The sequence below is a fragment of the Cydia amplana genome, chromosome Z, assembly GCF_948474715.1.
Source record: "Cydia amplana chromosome Z, ilCydAmpl1.1, whole genome shotgun sequence".
Lineage (NCBI taxonomy): Eukaryota > Metazoa > Arthropoda > Insecta > Lepidoptera > Tortricidae > Cydia > Cydia amplana.
This window is the reverse complement of record NC_086096.1, coordinates 5,379,743-5,399,445: the sequence shown is the minus strand read 5'-3', so window position 1 is coordinate 5,399,445 and position 19,703 is coordinate 5,379,743. Positions and strand designations below refer to the sequence as shown.

General features: G+C 38.1%; 1 protein-coding gene across 1 annotated transcript in view; it reads left to right on the top strand.

Annotated features, from left to right (window-relative positions):
* LOC134660938 (JNK-interacting protein 3) overlaps window positions 1-19,703 on the top strand; it is a 57,350-nt gene that overhangs the window by 16,699 nt on the left and 20,948 nt on the right. Inside the window, exons 5-13 of the mRNA XM_063516824.1 lie at window positions 6,083-6,233; window positions 6,820-6,855; window positions 7,531-7,548; window positions 7,971-8,028; window positions 9,278-9,437; window positions 11,091-11,213; window positions 13,111-13,235; window positions 16,633-16,795; window positions 18,186-18,334. Of these exons, the coding sequence (XP_063372894.1) occupies window positions 6,083-6,233; window positions 6,820-6,855; window positions 7,531-7,548; window positions 7,971-8,028; window positions 9,278-9,437; window positions 11,091-11,213; window positions 13,111-13,235; window positions 16,633-16,795; window positions 18,186-18,334 (983 nt within the window). The remainder of the gene's footprint in view (window positions 1-6,082; window positions 6,234-6,819; window positions 6,856-7,530; window positions 7,549-7,970; window positions 8,029-9,277; window positions 9,438-11,090; window positions 11,214-13,110; window positions 13,236-16,632; window positions 16,796-18,185; window positions 18,335-19,703) is intronic.

The following is a 19,703-nucleotide window of genomic DNA, read 5'->3' as shown; positions in this document are numbered from 1 at the left end:
GAGAAATTTCTTTGAGAAGTTTGCGAGAAAGTGCTTTAAATATACCTACAAAATTTTAGATTTTTTATTTTTGTATGTGTTGATATTAGTAATTTATATGTCTTCGCAATATATTTTAATTTATTTCAAAACCTTTAAAGGCAAAATTCTCTTTGTTCTCGAGATGTTACCGAGAAATTTCTTGAAAGTGTTCTCCGGAGAACTTTCTCGGGTTCATCCAGTACCGTTTAATTAAATGGCGTTATCTACAGGGTACAGGAAGGTTTGGCGGCTTTCTTTTGTTTTATAAACTAGGTACCTGAGATGGTTCATGAGTCGACATGAACCTCTGCCAAATATTTCAAATGTTTTTTATTTTTATTTACAGTCCATTTCATTATTGGATTTGTAATAATTTTATATTTACTCCATATGTTATTAGGGTTGGTTAAAATAGTTTTTAGTTAGTTAGATTGCCTTAAATAAATGAAATTTAATTTAATTTTTATATTTCTTTACCATGAAACAGTTTTTGTTTTTATTGCTATTGTATGTTTTACATGAAAGTCGAGAACAATTTCATAAAATTTCTCGGGAATAAAAATAAATTATCGCTTAGAACGTTAATTTCATTTGGCAGAAACCAACTTATCAAGTCAACAGCTGTATGTAACATAAACCCAGACTATTCGATCTTCTAAACAATAATATTCGAAATAATGAGTATTTTTTCTAAAATATCCAATCCGGAAATTATCTTCTGACAGGTTCCTGTAGAGAACGTTCCCGAGAAATTTCTCGGAAACTTCTCGACACAAGAGAAGTTGGCCACTCGTGACAACTTTAGGCGTTGTTGTCGTCCAAATCGTTAAGTTGTGAATTTTCAAAGTGTTGGTATTTAATACACAATCACGACCTCACAATCATTTAATCCTATTAGGAGGAAAGTTGCACTTTTTACAATATGTATTGGTAAAGCAAAATACTACACTGCAGGTCTTCTATAGGGTCATGAACTCATGAATGAAAGAAGAAGGAATATCAATAGGTAATGGGACTGGGCTACCTTTTACACACACACATACAAACACACACACGCGCGCGCGCACACACTGTGTCATCATCATCTCAAAGCTCGTAACTCCGATTCGACTCGAATTGCGGGTTTATGCGTCGTTGGACTAAAAGTAAATATGGCGATATATAAAAATGTCTAGATATAAAATAAAAATTGGTCCGAGTATTAGAAAGCCAATACTTCAAAATGTTTAAGTCTTATCAAGTCGGAATATAAAAATGACTACTTTCAAAGTATACAAATGTCTAAGTCTTATCAAGTCGGAATATAAAAATGACTACTTTCAAAGTATACAAATGTCTAAGTCTTATCAAGTCGGAATATTAAAATGACTACTTTCTTTACATAGGTCCAGGATTATAATAATACATATACGGAACAAATTCATCCCCTCGTAACATATTTATTTATATTTGGTCTAATATACAGATGCACATTTTTATACTTCGTCGAAATTATATACGCACGAACTTATGCAAGTAGACATTTTTATACATCGCCATATTTACTTTTAGTCTAGTGCCGCAACATATTTGTATTTGGTCTAATATACAGATGCACATTTTTATACTTCGTCGAAATTATATACGCACGAACTTATGCAAGTAGACATTTTTATACATCGCCATATTTACTTTTAGTCCAACGACGCATAAACCGAATTGCGTTAAAAACGAAGAAAAACACCGCAAATAAAAACACTATACTTTATTAAATCTTCATAATTAAACACCACTCTAAAACTAAATGTGCGAGAACCAAAAGGACAGTCCACGTGTCACAATAAAATCCCCGGCTTGCGTTGCACCCGTCTTCCTCGCATTCACACACCTCCGAGTAATATATATTTGTGTGCTTTATAGACACCTCACAGCCTAACGGCTTCACGTATTTATACGCACACTCGCGCACGATCGCCACATCTTGGTCGGATTCGAAGTAATGTGCCTGGTTTATCAATCGACACACAGCACCAGTATTGCACTGTTTCAAATATCTCTCGTCTAGGTTCTGAGGAAAACAGTATTTGTCTGTGTACGACGAGCACTGGTAGCATTTCAAACTGAACACGCGTTTACACATAATAAATAGTAGCATTATTATTGTGCATTTAGCCTGGCATCGCATTTTATGGCGAGTTTGATTGACATGTTTGATTGACACATTGTGACATATTCGATTTTGAAAGATCCATTTTTCATGCCAGTGCCAATTTGATGTGGCCGTTTGAAGGTTTAAGTTTTATTTAATAATAATCTATATATATAAATGCAAGTGTCCTGACTGACTGACTGACTGACTGACTGACTGACTGATTCATCAACGCAGAGCCGAAACTACAAAAGCTAGAAACTTGAAATTTGCACACCAGGTTGCATTTATAAAGTGTACAAGAGATAAGAAGCGATTTTGAAAAATTCAACCCCTAAGGGGGTTAAAAAGGGGATGAAAGGTTGTATGGGGTACAAGTTTTATTTTGAGCTAGGAATTTGAAAGTTCGTAAAAAGATATATTATTAAAATACAAGAATACTAATTTCAGCGTTTTGGAAAATTCATCCCCTAAGGTGGTGAAAAAGGGGTTGAAAGTTTGTATGTAAATTAAAAAAAATTCAAGCGCGGGACTTGAAACTTTGTAAATGGGGATATTATTATAAGACAGGAAAAGTAATTTCAGCATTTTTGAAATTTCATCCCCTAACAGGGTTAAAAAGGGGTTGAAAATTTGAATCCATTACAAATGCTTTGAAACTTCTTAGAAAGGCATAATAGCCGATTACAAAAAAAAGTAATTGCGACGTTTTAGGAAATTCAATCCCTAAGGGGGTTAAAAAGGGGATGAAAGTTTGTCTTGGGGTTCAAATTTTATTGTAAGCTAGGACCTTGGAACTTCGTAAAAAGGTATTATAATAAAAGAGAAGAAAACTAATTCCAGCGATTTTGAAAATTGATCCCCCAAGGTGGTGAAAAGGGGGTTGAAAATTTGTATGCCCTTCAAATATTTTTTTAAGTGCGGGGTTTGAATCTTTGTATAAGGGCATATTATAAGAATAAAAGAAAAGTAATTTCAGCGTTTTTGAAAATTCATCCCCCAAGGTGGTGAAAAAGGGGTTGAAAGTTTGTATGCACATCAAATATTTTTTCGAGTGCGGGACTTGAATCTTTGTATAAAGGCATATTATAAGAATACAAGAAAAGTAATTTCAGCGTTTTTGAAAATTGATCCCCCAAGGTGGTGAAAAAGGGGTTGAAAATTTGTATGCACATCAAATATTTTTTTGAGTGCGGGGCTTGAATCTTTGTATAAGGGCATATTATAAGAATACAAGAAAAGTAATTTCAGCGTTTTTGAAAATTCATCCCTCAAGGTGGTGAAAAAGGGGTTGAAAGTTTGTATGCACATCAAATATTTTTTCGAGTGCGGGACTTGAATCTTTGTATAAGGGCATATTATAAGAATACAAGAAAAGTAATTTCAGCGTTTTTGAAAATTGATCCCCCAAGGTGGTGAAAAGGGGGTTGAAAGTTTGTATGCACATCAAATATTTTTTCGAGTGCGGGACTTGAATCTTTGTATAAGGGCATATTATAAGAATACAAGAAAAGTAATTTCAGCGTTTTTGTAAACTCATCTCCCAAAATGGTGAAAAAGGGGTTGAAAATTTGTATGCACATCAAATATTTTTTCGAGTGCGGGACTTGAATCTTTGTATAAGGACATATTATAAGAATACAAGAAAAGTAATTTCAGCGTTTATGAAAATTCATCCTCCAAGGTGGTGAAAAAGGGGTTGAAAGTTTGTATGCACATCAAATATTTTTTTGAGTGCGGGACTTGAATCTTTGTATAAGGGCACATTATAAGAATACAAGAAAAGTGATTTCAGCGTTTTAAAAAATCATCCCCCAAGGTGGTGAAAAAGGGGTTGATAGTTTGTATGCACATCAAATATTTTTTTGAGTGCGGGGCTTGAATCTTTGTATAAGGGCATATTATAAGAATACAAGAAAAGTAATTTCAGCGTTTTTGAAAATTCATCCGCAAGGTGGTGAAAAAGGGGTTGAAAGTTTGTATGCACATCAAATATTTTTTTGAGTACGGGACTTGAATCTTTGTATAAGGGCACATTATAAGAATACAAGAAAAGTAATTTCAGCGTTTTTGAAAATTCATCCCCCAAGGTGGTGAAAAAGGGGTTGAAAATTTGTATGCACATCAAATATCTTTTTGAGTGCGGGACTTGAATCTTTGTATAAGGGCATATTATAAGAATACAAGAAAAGTAATTTCAGCGTTTTTGAAAATCCATCCGCCAAGGTGGTGAAAAAGGGGTTGAAAGTTTGTATGCACATCAAATATTTTTTTGAGTGCGGGACTTGAATCTTTGTATAAGGGCACATTATAAGAATACAAGAAAAGTAATTTCAGCGTTTTTGAAAATTCAACCCCCAAGGTGGGAAATAGGGGTTGAAATTTTGTATGGAGATCAAACATTTTTTTGAGTGCGGGACTTGAATCTTTGTATAAAGGCATATTATTAGAATACAAGAAAAGTAATTTCAGCGTTTTTGAAAATTCATTCCCTAAGGTGGTGAAAAAGGGGTTGAAAGTTTGTATGCACATCAAATATTTTTTAAAGTGCGGGACTTGAATCTTTGTATAAGAATACAAGAAAAGTAATTTCGGTATTTTTGAAAATTCATCCCTCAAGTTGGTAAAAAAGGGGTTGAAAAATTTTATGGAGGTCAAACATTTATTTGAGTGCGGGACTTGAATCGTTGTATAAAGGCATATTATTAGAATACATGAAAAGTAATTTCAGCTTCTTTAAAAATTCATCCCCTAAAAGGTTTAAGAAGGGGTTGAAAGTTGGTAGAGAATTCTAATTGTATTTAAAGCTAGGAACTTCAAACTTCGTAAATAGGTAGTTAGGTAGTACGTTTTATTAAATAGTGGACTTGAAAATATGCTGGGGGTTGAGAGGGATTATATCGAGAACAATTTTATTCAGTTAGGGGCTTGAAACTTCGTAGCCAGGTTGTGTATAATAATTAACAGTCCCTACTGCTATCTTTTGCTGCATAATGTTCTAAGCTAATGTAGAATATATAACCACCAATATACAATCCACGCGTACGAAGTCGCGGGCAGCAGCTAGTAAATAATAAATAAATATTGGGGGACATCTTACACAGATCAACCTGGCCCCAAACTAAGCAATGCTTGTACTATGGGTGCTAGGCGACGATATACATACTTATATAGATAAATACATACTTATATACATAGAAAACATCCATGATTCCGGAACAAATATTAGTGTTCATCACACAAATAAATGCCCTTACCGGGATTCGAACCCAGGACCATCGGCTTAGCAGGCAGGGTCACTACCCACTAGGCCAGACCGGTCGTCGTAAGGAACGACCGTTCAGTCATTTATTGTAAGATATATTTGGTCAAACCAATTTGTCAGTAAATAGGAACAAAAAAACTATAATCATCCTTTTCTTTTGGGTGCTAGTATGATAGTATGTGATAGTAGTGCTAGTATGATTAGATAATAGAAGACAAAGATAGTATGATTCTCTCGGTCTATGTTTGAAATGAGACAGTCCTTTGACACACTATAACTGAAATATGGAAAAAAACGCAACCTAATTATTTATGATAAACTAAAATATGGGGTTCACATATTTTTATATTTTAGTTGTGTTGCGATTATGAAATGAATAGTATCTAGTAAGTATACCTATATGATTTTTCGTATCAGTAACGGATGGTCTTAGCTACTCTTTTATTCAGAATAATAAAGGTAGAAGAAATTTATTATACAATGTTTTAGATCATCTTACTAAAGTACGTCGATCGTTGTTGCAAAGTAACTAGAAACTATATAACAAATTGGTATCATTATTCTATCAGCATTCACATTACATTTACTACTTGTATAACTTATACATTACTAAAATAAAAAATAAACAGTAAGTTTAATTGCCTACAAACTATTTTTATCCTTAACAGGCCACGTCACCAGTTGCCCCGAACCAGTCATCCGTCAGCAAATCGCAGACCAAGAGCGAGAAGCGAAGCGGCAACACGCTGTATCAAGAGCTGTCCTTCCACGACACGGACGCGAGCATCGCCGAGGGCGACGACGGTGCTGACATAACGGGTAACATACCGTCTAATCCTAGACTTCCCCTTTGACGTTCCGTCAGCAAATCGCAATCCAAGAGCGAGAAGCGAAGCGGCAACACGCTGTATCAAGACCTGTCCTACCACGACACGGACGCGAGCATCGCCGAGGGCGACGACTGTGCTGACATAACGGGTAACATACCGTCTAATCCTAGACTTCCCCTTTGACGTTCCGTCAGCAAATCACAGACCAAGAGCGAGAAGCGAAGCGGCAACACGCTGCATCAAGAGCTGTCCTTCCACGACACGGACGCGAGCATCGCCGAGGGCGACGACGGTGCTGACATAACATACCGTCTAATCATAGACTTCCCCTTTGACGTTCCGTCAGCAAATCGCAGTCCGAGAGCGAGAAGCGAAGCGGCAACACGCTGCATCAAGAGTCCCTCATTTTGGCTTTAATTTTCTCAAGCTTCCGTCAACAAATCGCAGCCCGCGAAGCGCGGCAACCGTTCGCATCAAGAACTGTATATGTAACTAAATCTTAGAAGGCTATTGTTATATTTTTCCCCACGTCAAGCCATACATCTTTATTAATATTCTTTTTTGTCTTCAAGCAGGAAGCTGGGTGCACCCTGGCGAATATGCCTCCTCCGGTAAGTTAATCCCGATATTATAATGCATTGTACTACTGTACATAATTTATGTTGATATTGTTGAGCACACTTGGTCACTTTAACTTGGTTACACAACAGCAAAAATCTGTGTATTCTCGTATAACATTTTTTACCGATTCGAGCATGTATCTACTAACTTCAGCACTCCTGGCCAAATTTGCGAATTGTCAGTGTTCAATAAACATAAATTAGCGAATTCATGTTCAGTTTTCATTCTTGGTACTTCGTAAGGTGTCTGCAACACGGCCACTTGGGCTTCAAATTCTTTGAAGATTTTATTTAAATGAAGATCTAATCTCCAAAAATTATACATTTTGAGAGTGGCCATTACAGGCAGCGCATGATGCAACAATTCCAATAGAGTGGCCAAGTTGTCTACTGCAGTCGCCACCAAATATGGAAGTGCTTTATAAACATTTACCCAAGTATACAAAATAATTACACTAACAAACAAAACGCTATTTTTTTTCTTTTTATAGTGGCGATTGCATTTAAAGTAGTGAAACATAATACAAACAATTAAAACTGTAAATATAATAAAATAACATATTAATTTATCGTATGTCGTATTGACTTGCGATGTAAGCGTACCGCCTGCAGTGTTACTAATCCGTGTACATTTATTTCATGCTCTAACAAACCGTGGCCATGCAGTTAACGACAACTACTTCGGTAAGTAACCTTTTCTTAACGCGTACATTTACAATTTACATACAACTGCAAAAGTGCATACTCATTCTAATCAAATAATCAGCTAGTGACGAAGTACGCGAAATTATTTGCACAAAACACGTGAAGACGTTTCTTTAAAATTTCGTTTTGTGTGTATATGTGTGTCTGTCTTCCGTCATATTTTCATAAAGTTTGACATTTATGGTGACACTCCACACTTGTCATTCCAAAGCCTGTGCGGAGTAAGTTTGGTCCAACTCAACCACTTTTTTTTTCATATTGTTGACAGTAAAATATTAAAATTGTTCGATATGATGCTTAGTTATTTTGACTAATCTAACTAAAACACATATTTAGACTTTGTTAAACTGTTAATCATATGGATGTTGTACAGCATGCTTGATAAAGTGTTTATCCCGCAGGAATGGGCAAAGAAGTGGAGAACCTAATCTTGGAGAATAATGAACTGCTCGCTACAAAGTAAGTCATCTCAGTTCTGTAGAACATCATCATTTTCCTCGCGTTGTCCCGGCTTGGCAACTAATCCCAGTAATTGGCGTGGGCACTAGTTTTTACGAAAGCGACTGCCGTCTGACCTTCCAACACAGAGGGTAAACTAGGCCCGTATTGGGATTAGTCCGGTTTCCTCACGATGTTTTCCTTCACCGAAAAGCGACTGGTAAATATTAAATGATATTTCGTACATAAGTTCCGAAAAACTCATTGGTACGAGCTGGGGTTCGAACCCGCGACCTCCGGATTGCAAGTCGCACGCTCTTACCGCTAGGCCACCAGCGCCTCAGTTCAGTAGAACACGGTTTTTTATTAGCTTCATGAATTGCATATATTGCATTTGAAATGTGTTGTACATAAGCTGAATTGTAGCGAATTATATTATTACTCGTAATCCTTAAACATTTCTTGATAAGCCTGACACAAAACACGTCGTATATACGTGTCTTTGGCATGTAACCTCGTTATCCCACAAATTTGAATTGTTTTGAATACGAAACGAAAAAAATAAATTACTTCATTGTCTGGGTGGTACAGTCAGCAGCAGGAGTTGCTAAGCGGGCGAGGTGTTCAAAATTACCTTGACGCGCTCTTATTCTCTTAACAATAAAGTCGCGTCAAGATCATTTTGAACACCTGGCCCGCTTAGCAACTATTGCTGCTGACTGTATGATAAGGATTCTGACCGAATTTTTAGTCATCTTTTTGCACTTATTTTTCGAGAAGTGTTTTTGCTGCGGCGCTACCGAGGTTTTTGACCACATATGAAAGGTTAATGTGGAGGGTGGCGATTCGTGGTAGGTTAAATATATATTTTTATGACATGATACGACTATGATTCACTTGTTATAAAAATAGATTTATGGGTCTTACCATGTTGTAGTAAATACCAGCCAACATTATCAGGTTTTTAACATTACGCAAAAATGCATAACAAAGCGACCAAAATAAAACAATCACTTTAGCGACACTGGGGTAACAGTATCTATACAAGTTATAACAAGAGTAAGTTTTAGGGAAAAGTTACCACAGTTGATTCTAGTTAGTGCCTCACAAGTCAATTCGTCGTTGGTGGATTTAATTTAAGCCTGTCAATTACCGTCTTTTTAAAAGATGACGTTCCTGTTTCAATTAAAAATCTTATTAACTAATTTAGTTCAGTTGAAGTGATCTGAATGGTTACGTGACTAACTTTAGTATTATTTGAACTCCCCAGGAACGCTCTGAACGTAGTGAAGGACGACCTCATAGTGAAAGTGGACGAGCTGACCGGCGAGCAGGAGATCCTCAGGGAGGAAGTGTCGAACCTCAGCGCGGCGAGGGAGAAGCTCAGGGAGAAAGTCACCCAGCTCGAGGAGGAGTTGAGACATTTGAAGGTAAATTCGGTATTTTCCTACTAGTCAAATCAGTTTCTTTTTTAGAACTGTCAAAACGATTTGCTAATATGGAATTTACAGTGAAACCTGGTTAAGTGGGACCTGGATAAGTGAGAAACCTCTATAGCTGGGACTCATGGTGCGGTCCCGACACTTTAGTACTGAATTACCTCTGTTAGTGAGAAAAAACGAACCTCTATAACTGGGATTAGTTGTTGTAATTTTATAGTCACATTTACCTCTATAACTGAGACAGAGAGTGTATTTTACCTCTTTTAGTGAGACTGCATTTATAAGATCACATTTTCCTAATTGTTTTTTTAGAATTTTATAGGAATTTACCTCTGTATCTGAGATAACGTCAATCTATGACCTCTCTAACTTGGACTTTATTGATCAATTTTCGTATTCTTACTAACTCTTAGTCTATCCACAATTTCCGCATTTGCTTAATTGTGTCTAAACGACTTCAAGTTTCATTTAGTCACTTTATGTAGTTAAAACTATCGAAACGAAAGCGGAAATCTTGATAAGTAACACAAATAAACAAATTTTCATTTAATGGATTTCTAAAACGTTTAATAAAAAAAAAATGATAAAATCTATCCTTTGGAGAATCATTCAAAATAAATTCGAATAAATATTTGAACAGACTTAAAAAATATTTAGGGACAAGGATTATTTTAGGTACCTTATTTATTTTTAAAGATTATTACAAAATACCTTATTAACCACCTCTATAACTGAAACATATCCTCTATTCTCACCTCTATTAGTGGGACCCTCTGTAAATGAGACAGAAATGTATTTGTACCTGGCTAACTGAGAGCCTGGGTAAGTGGAATACCTCTTTAAGTGAGACAAATCTGCTCGTCCCTTGAAGTCTCACTTATCCAGGTTTCACTGTATATGAAACATTACACCGTGACGTCACGGTCAACTCACCTACTTTTTATATTTCTATCCGATTTATTAAATAGAACTTGTGTTTAAAAATAACTGCTATGTATGTTTTTCTAATAATTAGCTGGTGCTTTATTTCATGCATGGTGTGAAATAATTTATTTTAAATACAGTCAAATACCCTATTAGAATATGGGGAAACGGCAAGAAGCTATATCTCATAATATTTTGTTTAAGTAAACTGCTAAATAGACGGTCCCACACGAGAAATAAAGATTCGAGCGAGGCACGTCTTCACAGGCAGAATTTCCTTGCGCAGAAGGGAGGCGGCTCTTTTTATGTACATACGCTTAATTATTGGTAGTATAAAGTACTACTATTGCCCTTGGTGTTTACCCTACAAGGCATTATGTATTTAGTTTTTTTTTAGTATTGAAGGCGCATAGGCACATTAATGCATCTTGTATTAAGTTGAATTATCTGTCTAAAGTTTTTGTGCTCTCCCTATGTAAAGTACCAATACTTACTGAGTAGAGAGCAACATCAAGCAGCCAATAAATGACTTTATTTTTTGTTTTTTTTTTTTATTTACATATCACAAAAACATAATACAAAGAACTTAAAACTAAGATGCGCCACAGAAACTTATGAAAGTTTATGCGTGACTGACACGCCCTCTAAGACTTCTTACTAGGAACTTTGTGTTAGTGTGTTCAGTACGAATATTATAGGTCGTTGACTTGTTACCAGGAGACGGTCAGCAACAACGCGGGCGGCGAAAATGAGGACGAAGCCGACGTGCCCATGTCGCAGCGGAGGCGGTTCACGCGCGTCGAGATGGCCAGAGTGCTCATGGAGAGGAACCAGTACAAGGTATGATACAAGACGGTCAGCAACAGCGCTGGCAGCTAAAATGAGGACGAAGCCGACGTGCCCATGTCGCAGCGGAGGCGGTTCACGCGCGTCGAGATGGCCAGAGTGCTCATGGAGAGGAACCAGTACAAGGTATGATACAAGACGGTCAGCAACAGCGCTGGCAGCTAAAATGAGGACGAAGCCGACGTGCCCATGTCGCAGCGGAGGCGGTTCACGCGCGTCGAGATGGCCAGAGTGCTCATGGAGAGGAACCAGTACAAGGTATGATACAAGACGGTCAGCAACAGCGCTGGCAGCTAAAATGAGGACGAAGCCGACGTGCCCATGTCGCAGCGGAGGCGGTTCACGCGCGTCGAGATGGCCAGGGTGCTCATGGAGAGGAACCAGTACAAGGTATGGTACAAGACGGTCAGCAACAGCGCTGGCAGCTAAAATGAGGACGAAGCCGACGTGCCCATGTCGCAGCGGAGGCGGTTCACGCGCGTCGAGATGGCCAGGGTGCTCATGGAGAGGAACCAGTACAAGGTATGACACAAGACGGTCAGCAACAGCGCTGGCAGCTAAAATGAGGACGAAGCCGACGTGCCCATGTCGCAGCGGAGGCGGTTCACGCGCGTCGAGATGGCCAGAGTGCTCATGGAGAGGTACCAGTACAAGGTATGATACAAGACGGTCAGCAACAGCGCTGGCAGCTAAAATGAGGACGAAGCCGACGTGCCCATGTCGCAGCGGAGGCGGTTCACGCGCGTCGAGATGGCCAGAGTGCTCATGGAGAGGAACCAGTACAAGGTATGATACAAGACGGTCAGCAACAGCGCTGGCAGCTAAAATGAGGACGAAGCCGACGTGCCCATGTCGCAGCGGAGGCGGTTCACGCGCGTCGAGATGGCCAGGGTGCTCATGGAGAGGTACCAGTATAAGGTATGATACAAGACGGTCAGCAACAGCGCTGGCAGCTAAAATGAGGACGAAGCCGACGTGCCCATGTCGCAGCGGAGGCGGTTCACGCGCGTCGAGATGGCCAGGGTGCTCATGGAGAGGTACCAGTATAAGGTATGATACAAGACGGTCAGCAACAGCGCGGGCGAACAGGACAAGCTGTCTCACCAAAGGAGCTGACGTCTCGGCGCAAAGGAGACAAAGAAAGTAGGATAAGCAAGCAAGCGAGTTTCATTACATTGCGGGTTTTGATCGGTCGGTTGAATTGGACGTAACCAACACTCCGCAATGTAACTAAAACCTCATGCGAGTTCGCGCGCCGTCTAAATCAGCCCTAACAGTAACTTGTTATTAGGTAAAAAGTTACAGATTTCCTTATAACGGACTGCCCGTTATGCACGTTTCTGCACCCCTAGCACATGATTGGCGCGACAGTATCTCGCGGCGAGGTAGACTACCCGTGTTTTCTATGTTAATAAAAGAGGGACGGGTAGTCTATATCAGGGATGTTGCGGATGCAGATTTTTTGACATCCGCGGATGCGGATGCGGATGCGGATATTAAAAGGCTCACATCCGCGGATGCGGATGTCATTAGGACTTCAAATATTACATTTTTAGTATTTTTTATTTATTAAAAAAACGTAACGTTTAATATTTGAGCAAGAATATATGTGCGTTATATTTAATAAACAGTAACTTGGCCGACTTTTCTATCTAGACGATTTCGTTATAGGTAATGACGAAATTACCTAGCACTTACGCCGCCGCTAAGACGTTCCTGTACCGACTTGTTCGACATCCGCATCATAAGCTCCGCATCGATTTTATGCGCATGCGGATGCAGATGCGGATGTTGAAAATAATGCGGAAGTTCCGCGGTTGCGGATGCGGATGTTCGCAACATCCCTGGTCTATATAGGCTGCAGGTGACAGTAAATAAATGTTGTTCCCAGGAGCGTTTCATGGAGCTACAGGATGCCGTACGCTGGACGGAGATGGTGCGCGCGAGCCGCGTCGACTCCACCATGGACAAGAAAAACAAGCAGAGCATATGGAAGTTTTTTAGTAACCTCTTCAGGTAAGGCCGTACACCCAACGCCAAAAGTATGGAATCAAGGTTATTTGCTTTGTTGTAGCATAGAGAAAAAAATACATACAGTGCTCACTCCATACATCAGTTTTAGTACCAAAAAGACTATTAGCATCTAGCATCGAGTAGCGGAACTATCAGTACTGCTACATCTATTGTTAAGCAGTAGACACTGAAATTAATAGTCTGAACTGATGTATGGAGTGAGCACTCTTGTATTACTATATTTCTCTATGGTTGTAGGTACATTTGAATTCTAAATTTTACATTAGGCAGGCCCAAAAGAATAAAAGTACAGGACAAATATCAAAACATCCTAAACTATTATTAAAAAGTAAATAAATACCCTTTTAATTGCCTTACAAAATGTTGAACTGGCTACTATCATAGCCAGCATTTGAGTATTTTACTTGTATAATGTTGTATTATTATTTTAACCATTTTTTTTATTAAATTGTCAATGTGTAGTATACAATCCATCGCTTAAAAAAATCACACTTTTCTACTGTAATACAAGCTTGTTTCCATAATTTTGGCCGGGAGTGTGTGTCAACTAACTGCTGTTTTAGGAAGTTGTCTCTTTTACTGCCGTTAAACTACGTTAGCTCACTGCTCTTTTAGGATAGACTGCCGTTAGATTTTTTCTCTAATACAATATCTAGTTTATAGTAATTGAATTTATATTTACCCCCGACGCCAAAAGAAGGGGTTTACCATATGTGTATATCTAGATGTTTTTTTAGTCATGATTGGTTTAAGTATCCCTAGTCTGTCTGTTCCTAATTTATAATTTAAGGTTGTTTGAAAATATTTGTCTTTCAACATAATCCCATTCATTATTTAACTCACGCAAAATTTTAAGTGCGTTTCAGCACCAATCTCGTTGCTAAAGCGAATTTCATTATTGATTGTTATGTGTTTTAAAGTGTAAAATCGATTATTTCTACAGTTTTAATTCGAAATGTTATGACTTTAGTTGACCGGCTACGCGAATTTATGTTACATTATTATTTTTTAAAGTATATTTGAATTTTAATTTAATTAATTTTAATGTTAATCATTTACACTTCTAAACAAACTCGTATGTATGCAAAAACTATTGAATGGTCATATAAAAAATAACATGACTCCTTTAAGCATCGCATTTAATACCCCTCTAACACACAATACACAGATGTGTACGACTATTTGTTGCATCTAAGGGCCACCCCACATCTAGCGTCTTTCGAGCGTCGGCGTCGGTCAGCGCTATGGAAAATGACGTCACTGCGCAGTTGCGTAGACGTTGCGTCGAGCAGGGCCATAGAGTTGTAGACGCCGACGAGACGCCGACGCTCGAAGGACGCTAGATGTGGGGTGGCCCTAAGCGCCTAAACTGTAAACCGATTTTGATCTAGATTTGTTTACATTTTATTTAAAGGATTTTAGAATTTGGTTTCCGGTGTCCTGTGATTCAGTACTTGGAAGAACATAAGCTATTATCTTGTGGATAAAAACTTCTAATCAACTTACAAAAGTAGGCTGATTTTGAAATAAATACTGACGATTGACCTTACACGTTTTAATCCTAATCAATCAAGCTTGCTTTAGTATTATTTGATGACCGAATTTCATGCACAGTGCGAACTACCAATAATATTATTAAAAAAAAAACACTTGCATCTCCACAAAAAAAAAATGCTTTTTTATACTGCACATCATTTTGTTGTTTGGACAATTTAGATAAAGTTAACAGAGTTCCTTAATTAAATTGGCTCTTTGCCTCAAGAGATCTCAAAGTTCCATCACGCTATTATCTATAAGAATTATGGGACAGCTGAATTGAGTATTACATGTTTTATTAACTATGCAAGGCCCGTAATAAAAGCTATTAATAGTTAAATCACTGCAAGGCGATTGTTTAGTTTGATATATTTCCTGTTTTATTAATTTGACGTATTTATCGACGATCTGTATCTGTATCGATCGTATTTATTCTTGCACAAATTTAAGCGAGGTAATTTGAAAGTATATTAACATTGGCGTTTCACGATGACCAGTTATTACACTTATTACAGGTAGTTTGTGGATGCGAGATTGTTATGATGATCATTAGAACATGTTTGTAATATTCATGTACATACTATAAATCTTCACGATCATTTAAGATGGCTACAAATACTGTGATTGTTTTTTTTTTATTTGATATTTTGGCTATGTATTTTTTTGTATTAAGACTACGCCAAGGAGTCATGCGAGCGGCTACCGGCGGTTACCTTCTATAACCTTATTAAAAAGAACATTCAATAGGGTATTATACTGTATTTAAAATAAATTATTTTACTCCATGCATAAATTTAAGCACCAGATAATTATTATGAAAACACAAATAGGAGTTATTTTTAAACACGAAGTTCTATTTAATAAATCGGATAGAAATATAAAAAGTAGGTGAGTTGACGGTGTCGTCGCGATGCAATGTTTCATATAAATTCCATATTAGCAAATCGTTTTGACAGTTCTAAAAAAGTAACTGATTAGACTAGTAGGAGCGCTGGTGGCCTAGCGGTAAGAGCGTGCGACTTTCAATCCGGAGGCCGCGGGTTCAAACCCCGGCTCGTACCAATGAGTTTTTCGGAACTTATGTACGAAATATCATTTGATATTTACCAGTTGCTTTTCGGTGAAGGAAAACATCGTGAGGAAACCGGACTAATCCTAATAAGGCCTAGTTTCCCCTCTGGGTTGGAAGGTCAGATGGCAGTCGCTTTCGTAAAAACTAGAGCCTACGTCAGTTCTTGGGATTAGTTGTCAAGCGGACCCCAGGCTCCCATGAGCCGTGGCAAAATGCCGGGATAACGCGAGGAAGAAGAAGATTAGACTAGTAGGAAAATACCCTATTAACCGATAATAGGGATGTTGACACATATTGAATTTTATAACAAAATCTAGTAAAATAGATAGCAAACGAGCAATTTATCACAATAATGTGGATAATAAAATAAAATATTGAAAAATTACAAAAATACAGGACCTGAAAGTTTCAAAATTTAAGTTTTTTTTAACTTCCAAAAACGATAAAAGTAAGGGTACCATTCGATTCCTTACATTTCACCAAAAACAATATTGTATAGCAACTATATACATAAACGCAATATTTCACCGACAAAAACGCAATTTTCTTGTTTTGTCCATACCACAACGTGGGCGATGACGTCACGGCCTCTGGCCGTTTTGTATAGGGCGTTTCGCGAGTGAAGTGCGACTGTCGGACTTTGACTACAATTTCTGACTTTTGTGTTACTTTAATGCAATGGGTCCCATATAGACATTTGATCCTAAAAACAAACCCGATCGATTGATACCATAAAAAAAAATTAGTCATGTAGCCTATTCCCGGTTCCAGCGGGAACGAGCGGCCCGCGCGGCCCCTATCCACGCCGCACCTGCGCGCGGTCGCCGCACCGCAGTCCGGCATGCGGCACTCCCGTACCCAGGCGGACTTCCTCGAGACGCAGCTCACCGACCACCACCACCGCCGGCACGAGCGCAGCGAGCAGTTCCGACAGGTACAGGGTGGCCAACTTAGAGGTATACAACTTTTTTTTGGCACCATTTTATTTTGGCGGTAAATATGACAGTTATTGCATGAAAATTAGTTTGTGTAGATACGGCAAATTTATTATGGAGCGTTTTACGACGGAACAACGTGTTTTAATCATTAAAAACAATAGAAACATTAAAAATAACGTTTCCCGGTAGATTAATTTCGAGAAACGGTGACATTGACTGGCCCCCAAGATCGCCTGATTTAACAGCTCCTGACTTTTTTCTGTGGGGCTATCTAAAGGGACGTGTCTATGCTAATAGGCCAACGAACCTTCAGCAATTAAAACAAAATATTCGAAACACTGTCGCTGAGATAACGCCAGAAATGTGTGAAAAAGTGATGAAAAACGCGATGAAAAGGGTTCGCATCTGCCATGCTGCTAGAGGGGGACATTTGTCTGACATTATTTTCCATGTGTAATTGCTGACCCTACATATTATATTTAACAAGGAATACTTAATATTTTTTATGTTTTATAGAATAAAATTTCAAAAATAAAGTGTATACCTCTTATTTGGCCACCCTGTATATGAATCAACTTTTTCTTGTCACTCGTTGCCATGGTTACGTTCTCTTGGGTCACTCTTTAAAACCTGATTATTAGGTATTAAATTGACGACTGGTCTGGCCTAGTGGGTAGTGACCCTGCCTGTTAAGCCGCGGTCCTGGGTTCGAATCCTAGTAAGGGCATTTATTTGTGTGATTAACACAGATATTTGTTCCTGAGTCTTGGGTGTTTTCTATGTATTTGTATATTATATATATCGTTGTCTGAGTACCCACAACACAAGCCTTCTTGAGCTTACTGTGGGACTTAGTCAATCTGTGTAAGAATGTCCTATAATATTTTTTTATTTAAATTCACCGAACACGCTTTTTTGTGATATTATAAATCCATTCCATTGAGGGTCGTCTACCAAGCGTGTCAGAAGGTGGTGTACAATGGTTTCTAACAAACTATGCTACTATTGTCTCTTGGCTGACCAGACAGAATAACAACAAGAAATAGTTGATCCACCCACCCCCTTATGCATATAACTTTTACAAGTCTAAACAAGGTTATTTATGTTTTATCCTTTCCTACAAATAGACAAGTCAAAATGACAGTATTTAAGCAATGACCTGGGTGATTAAACTAAGCGAAACGCATCCTAGTTACTGTTAGTCTACAGATTTTATTCAGTATCATTCTGATATGAGCTAAAGAGTTACTCTCCGGCCGTGTACCTTGCAAAAACATATACGACATTTTATAACTGCTAATACCAATCATTAACTTATTCATCTATTTATATCTAATCCCTTCCAAGAAGATCGATCGCAAAACATTTATTTATGTTTTCTCTCAGGTGCGGGCTCATGTGCGTAAAGAGGACGGCCGAACGCAGGCGTACGGTTGGAGCCTGCCGGGCAAGACGGGGCAGGGTCAGAAGGGGCCAAGTCCGTGCACCTCCCTCTCCTCTGGCGGCGTTCCAGTGCCCGTTCCCGTGTTCTGCAGGTATGTAAATGTTGATCCGGTTATTCCCACTAGTTACCACCAAGTTGTTACCAGTGGTAACTACTGGGAATTTTTATTCCCAGTAGTTACCACTAAAAACTTTGTTAGAGTTAAATACTAATAAAAACAGTATAAAATAGTATAGTATAAATATAGAGTGATTTTGAATTACCGAATAAAATCAGTTAAAAATAATCTAAATGGATTATTAAATTTATCTTGCATATATTATAGTTTTTGTACTAGTACCAGTTAAACTGTTTCAATATTTTTTCGTCACTTTTAAGGCAGTTTACTAAAACACTAATTGACTTAATAATGATTTATTAAATCACTATATTTATTTTTAATTTTTTTGTACTGTCTTTATTAGTATTTAACCCTAACAAAATTTTGGTGGTAACTACTGGGAATTATTTTTCCCAGTAGTTACCAGTGGTAAAAGGTGGGAAAAAAATTCCCAGTAGTTACCACTGGTAAGAACTTGGTGGTAACTAGTGGGAATAACCCTGTTGATCCTGGGGGCAGGATGTGGTAGGTGTGGGTAAATCAACTTGTCACTCGTTGTCATGGTTACATTCGCTTGCGTCAAGGCTCTTAAACCCGGGTTTTTAGTATTTAAATTAAACAAACGCGCATTTTTATGGTAGATGTAGGTTAGCTTTTTCGATAAAAGCCATCTTCTAAGCATGTTAGTAGAACAAAGTTCAACATTTCTTCTAACAATCTGTGCTACTTTTGTCCCCTGGCTGACGGGACAGAAAAGCAACAAGAAATAGTTGTACCGCCCGGGTACAGTCGCTATCAGATATATCGGAGCGGCTAAGGCGCCTCACAAATATCTGAGCACGCCTCTATTGTCAAGGCATTATAGTGCGTGTTCAGATATTGTGAACACCTTGGCCGTTCCGATATATCTGATGGCGACTGTACATGGGGCCCAGTGCATACGTGGCGTTCAACTAACTAGTATAAAGATCTATAAAAACCCGATTACAGTAAAAAAAATGGCCCCACTGTCTAACATGTAATTCTTGCAGTCTCGTTCTTTGACAAAAAGTTAAGTCTTATATGTTACATTATCATACAACTATACACCGTGTTTTTTTTTATTTCCGTTAAATCCAAGGGTGCATTCCTGAGCTTAAATCAAGTAACTTTCTCAAAGACACCGATATTCTAATTAACTCCATTTCGGAGATAATCAATAATTTATTTTTTTTCCTATAAGGCCACTACAAGCGTGTACACTTGCCTTACAGCCGGTTTACATATTGATTAGTGTTTAGAATGAGTTCCTATATTACATACTAAACTTAAGTACAATCTCGGTCGATCGATGTTCGAAATGACATTGATATGTCACAGA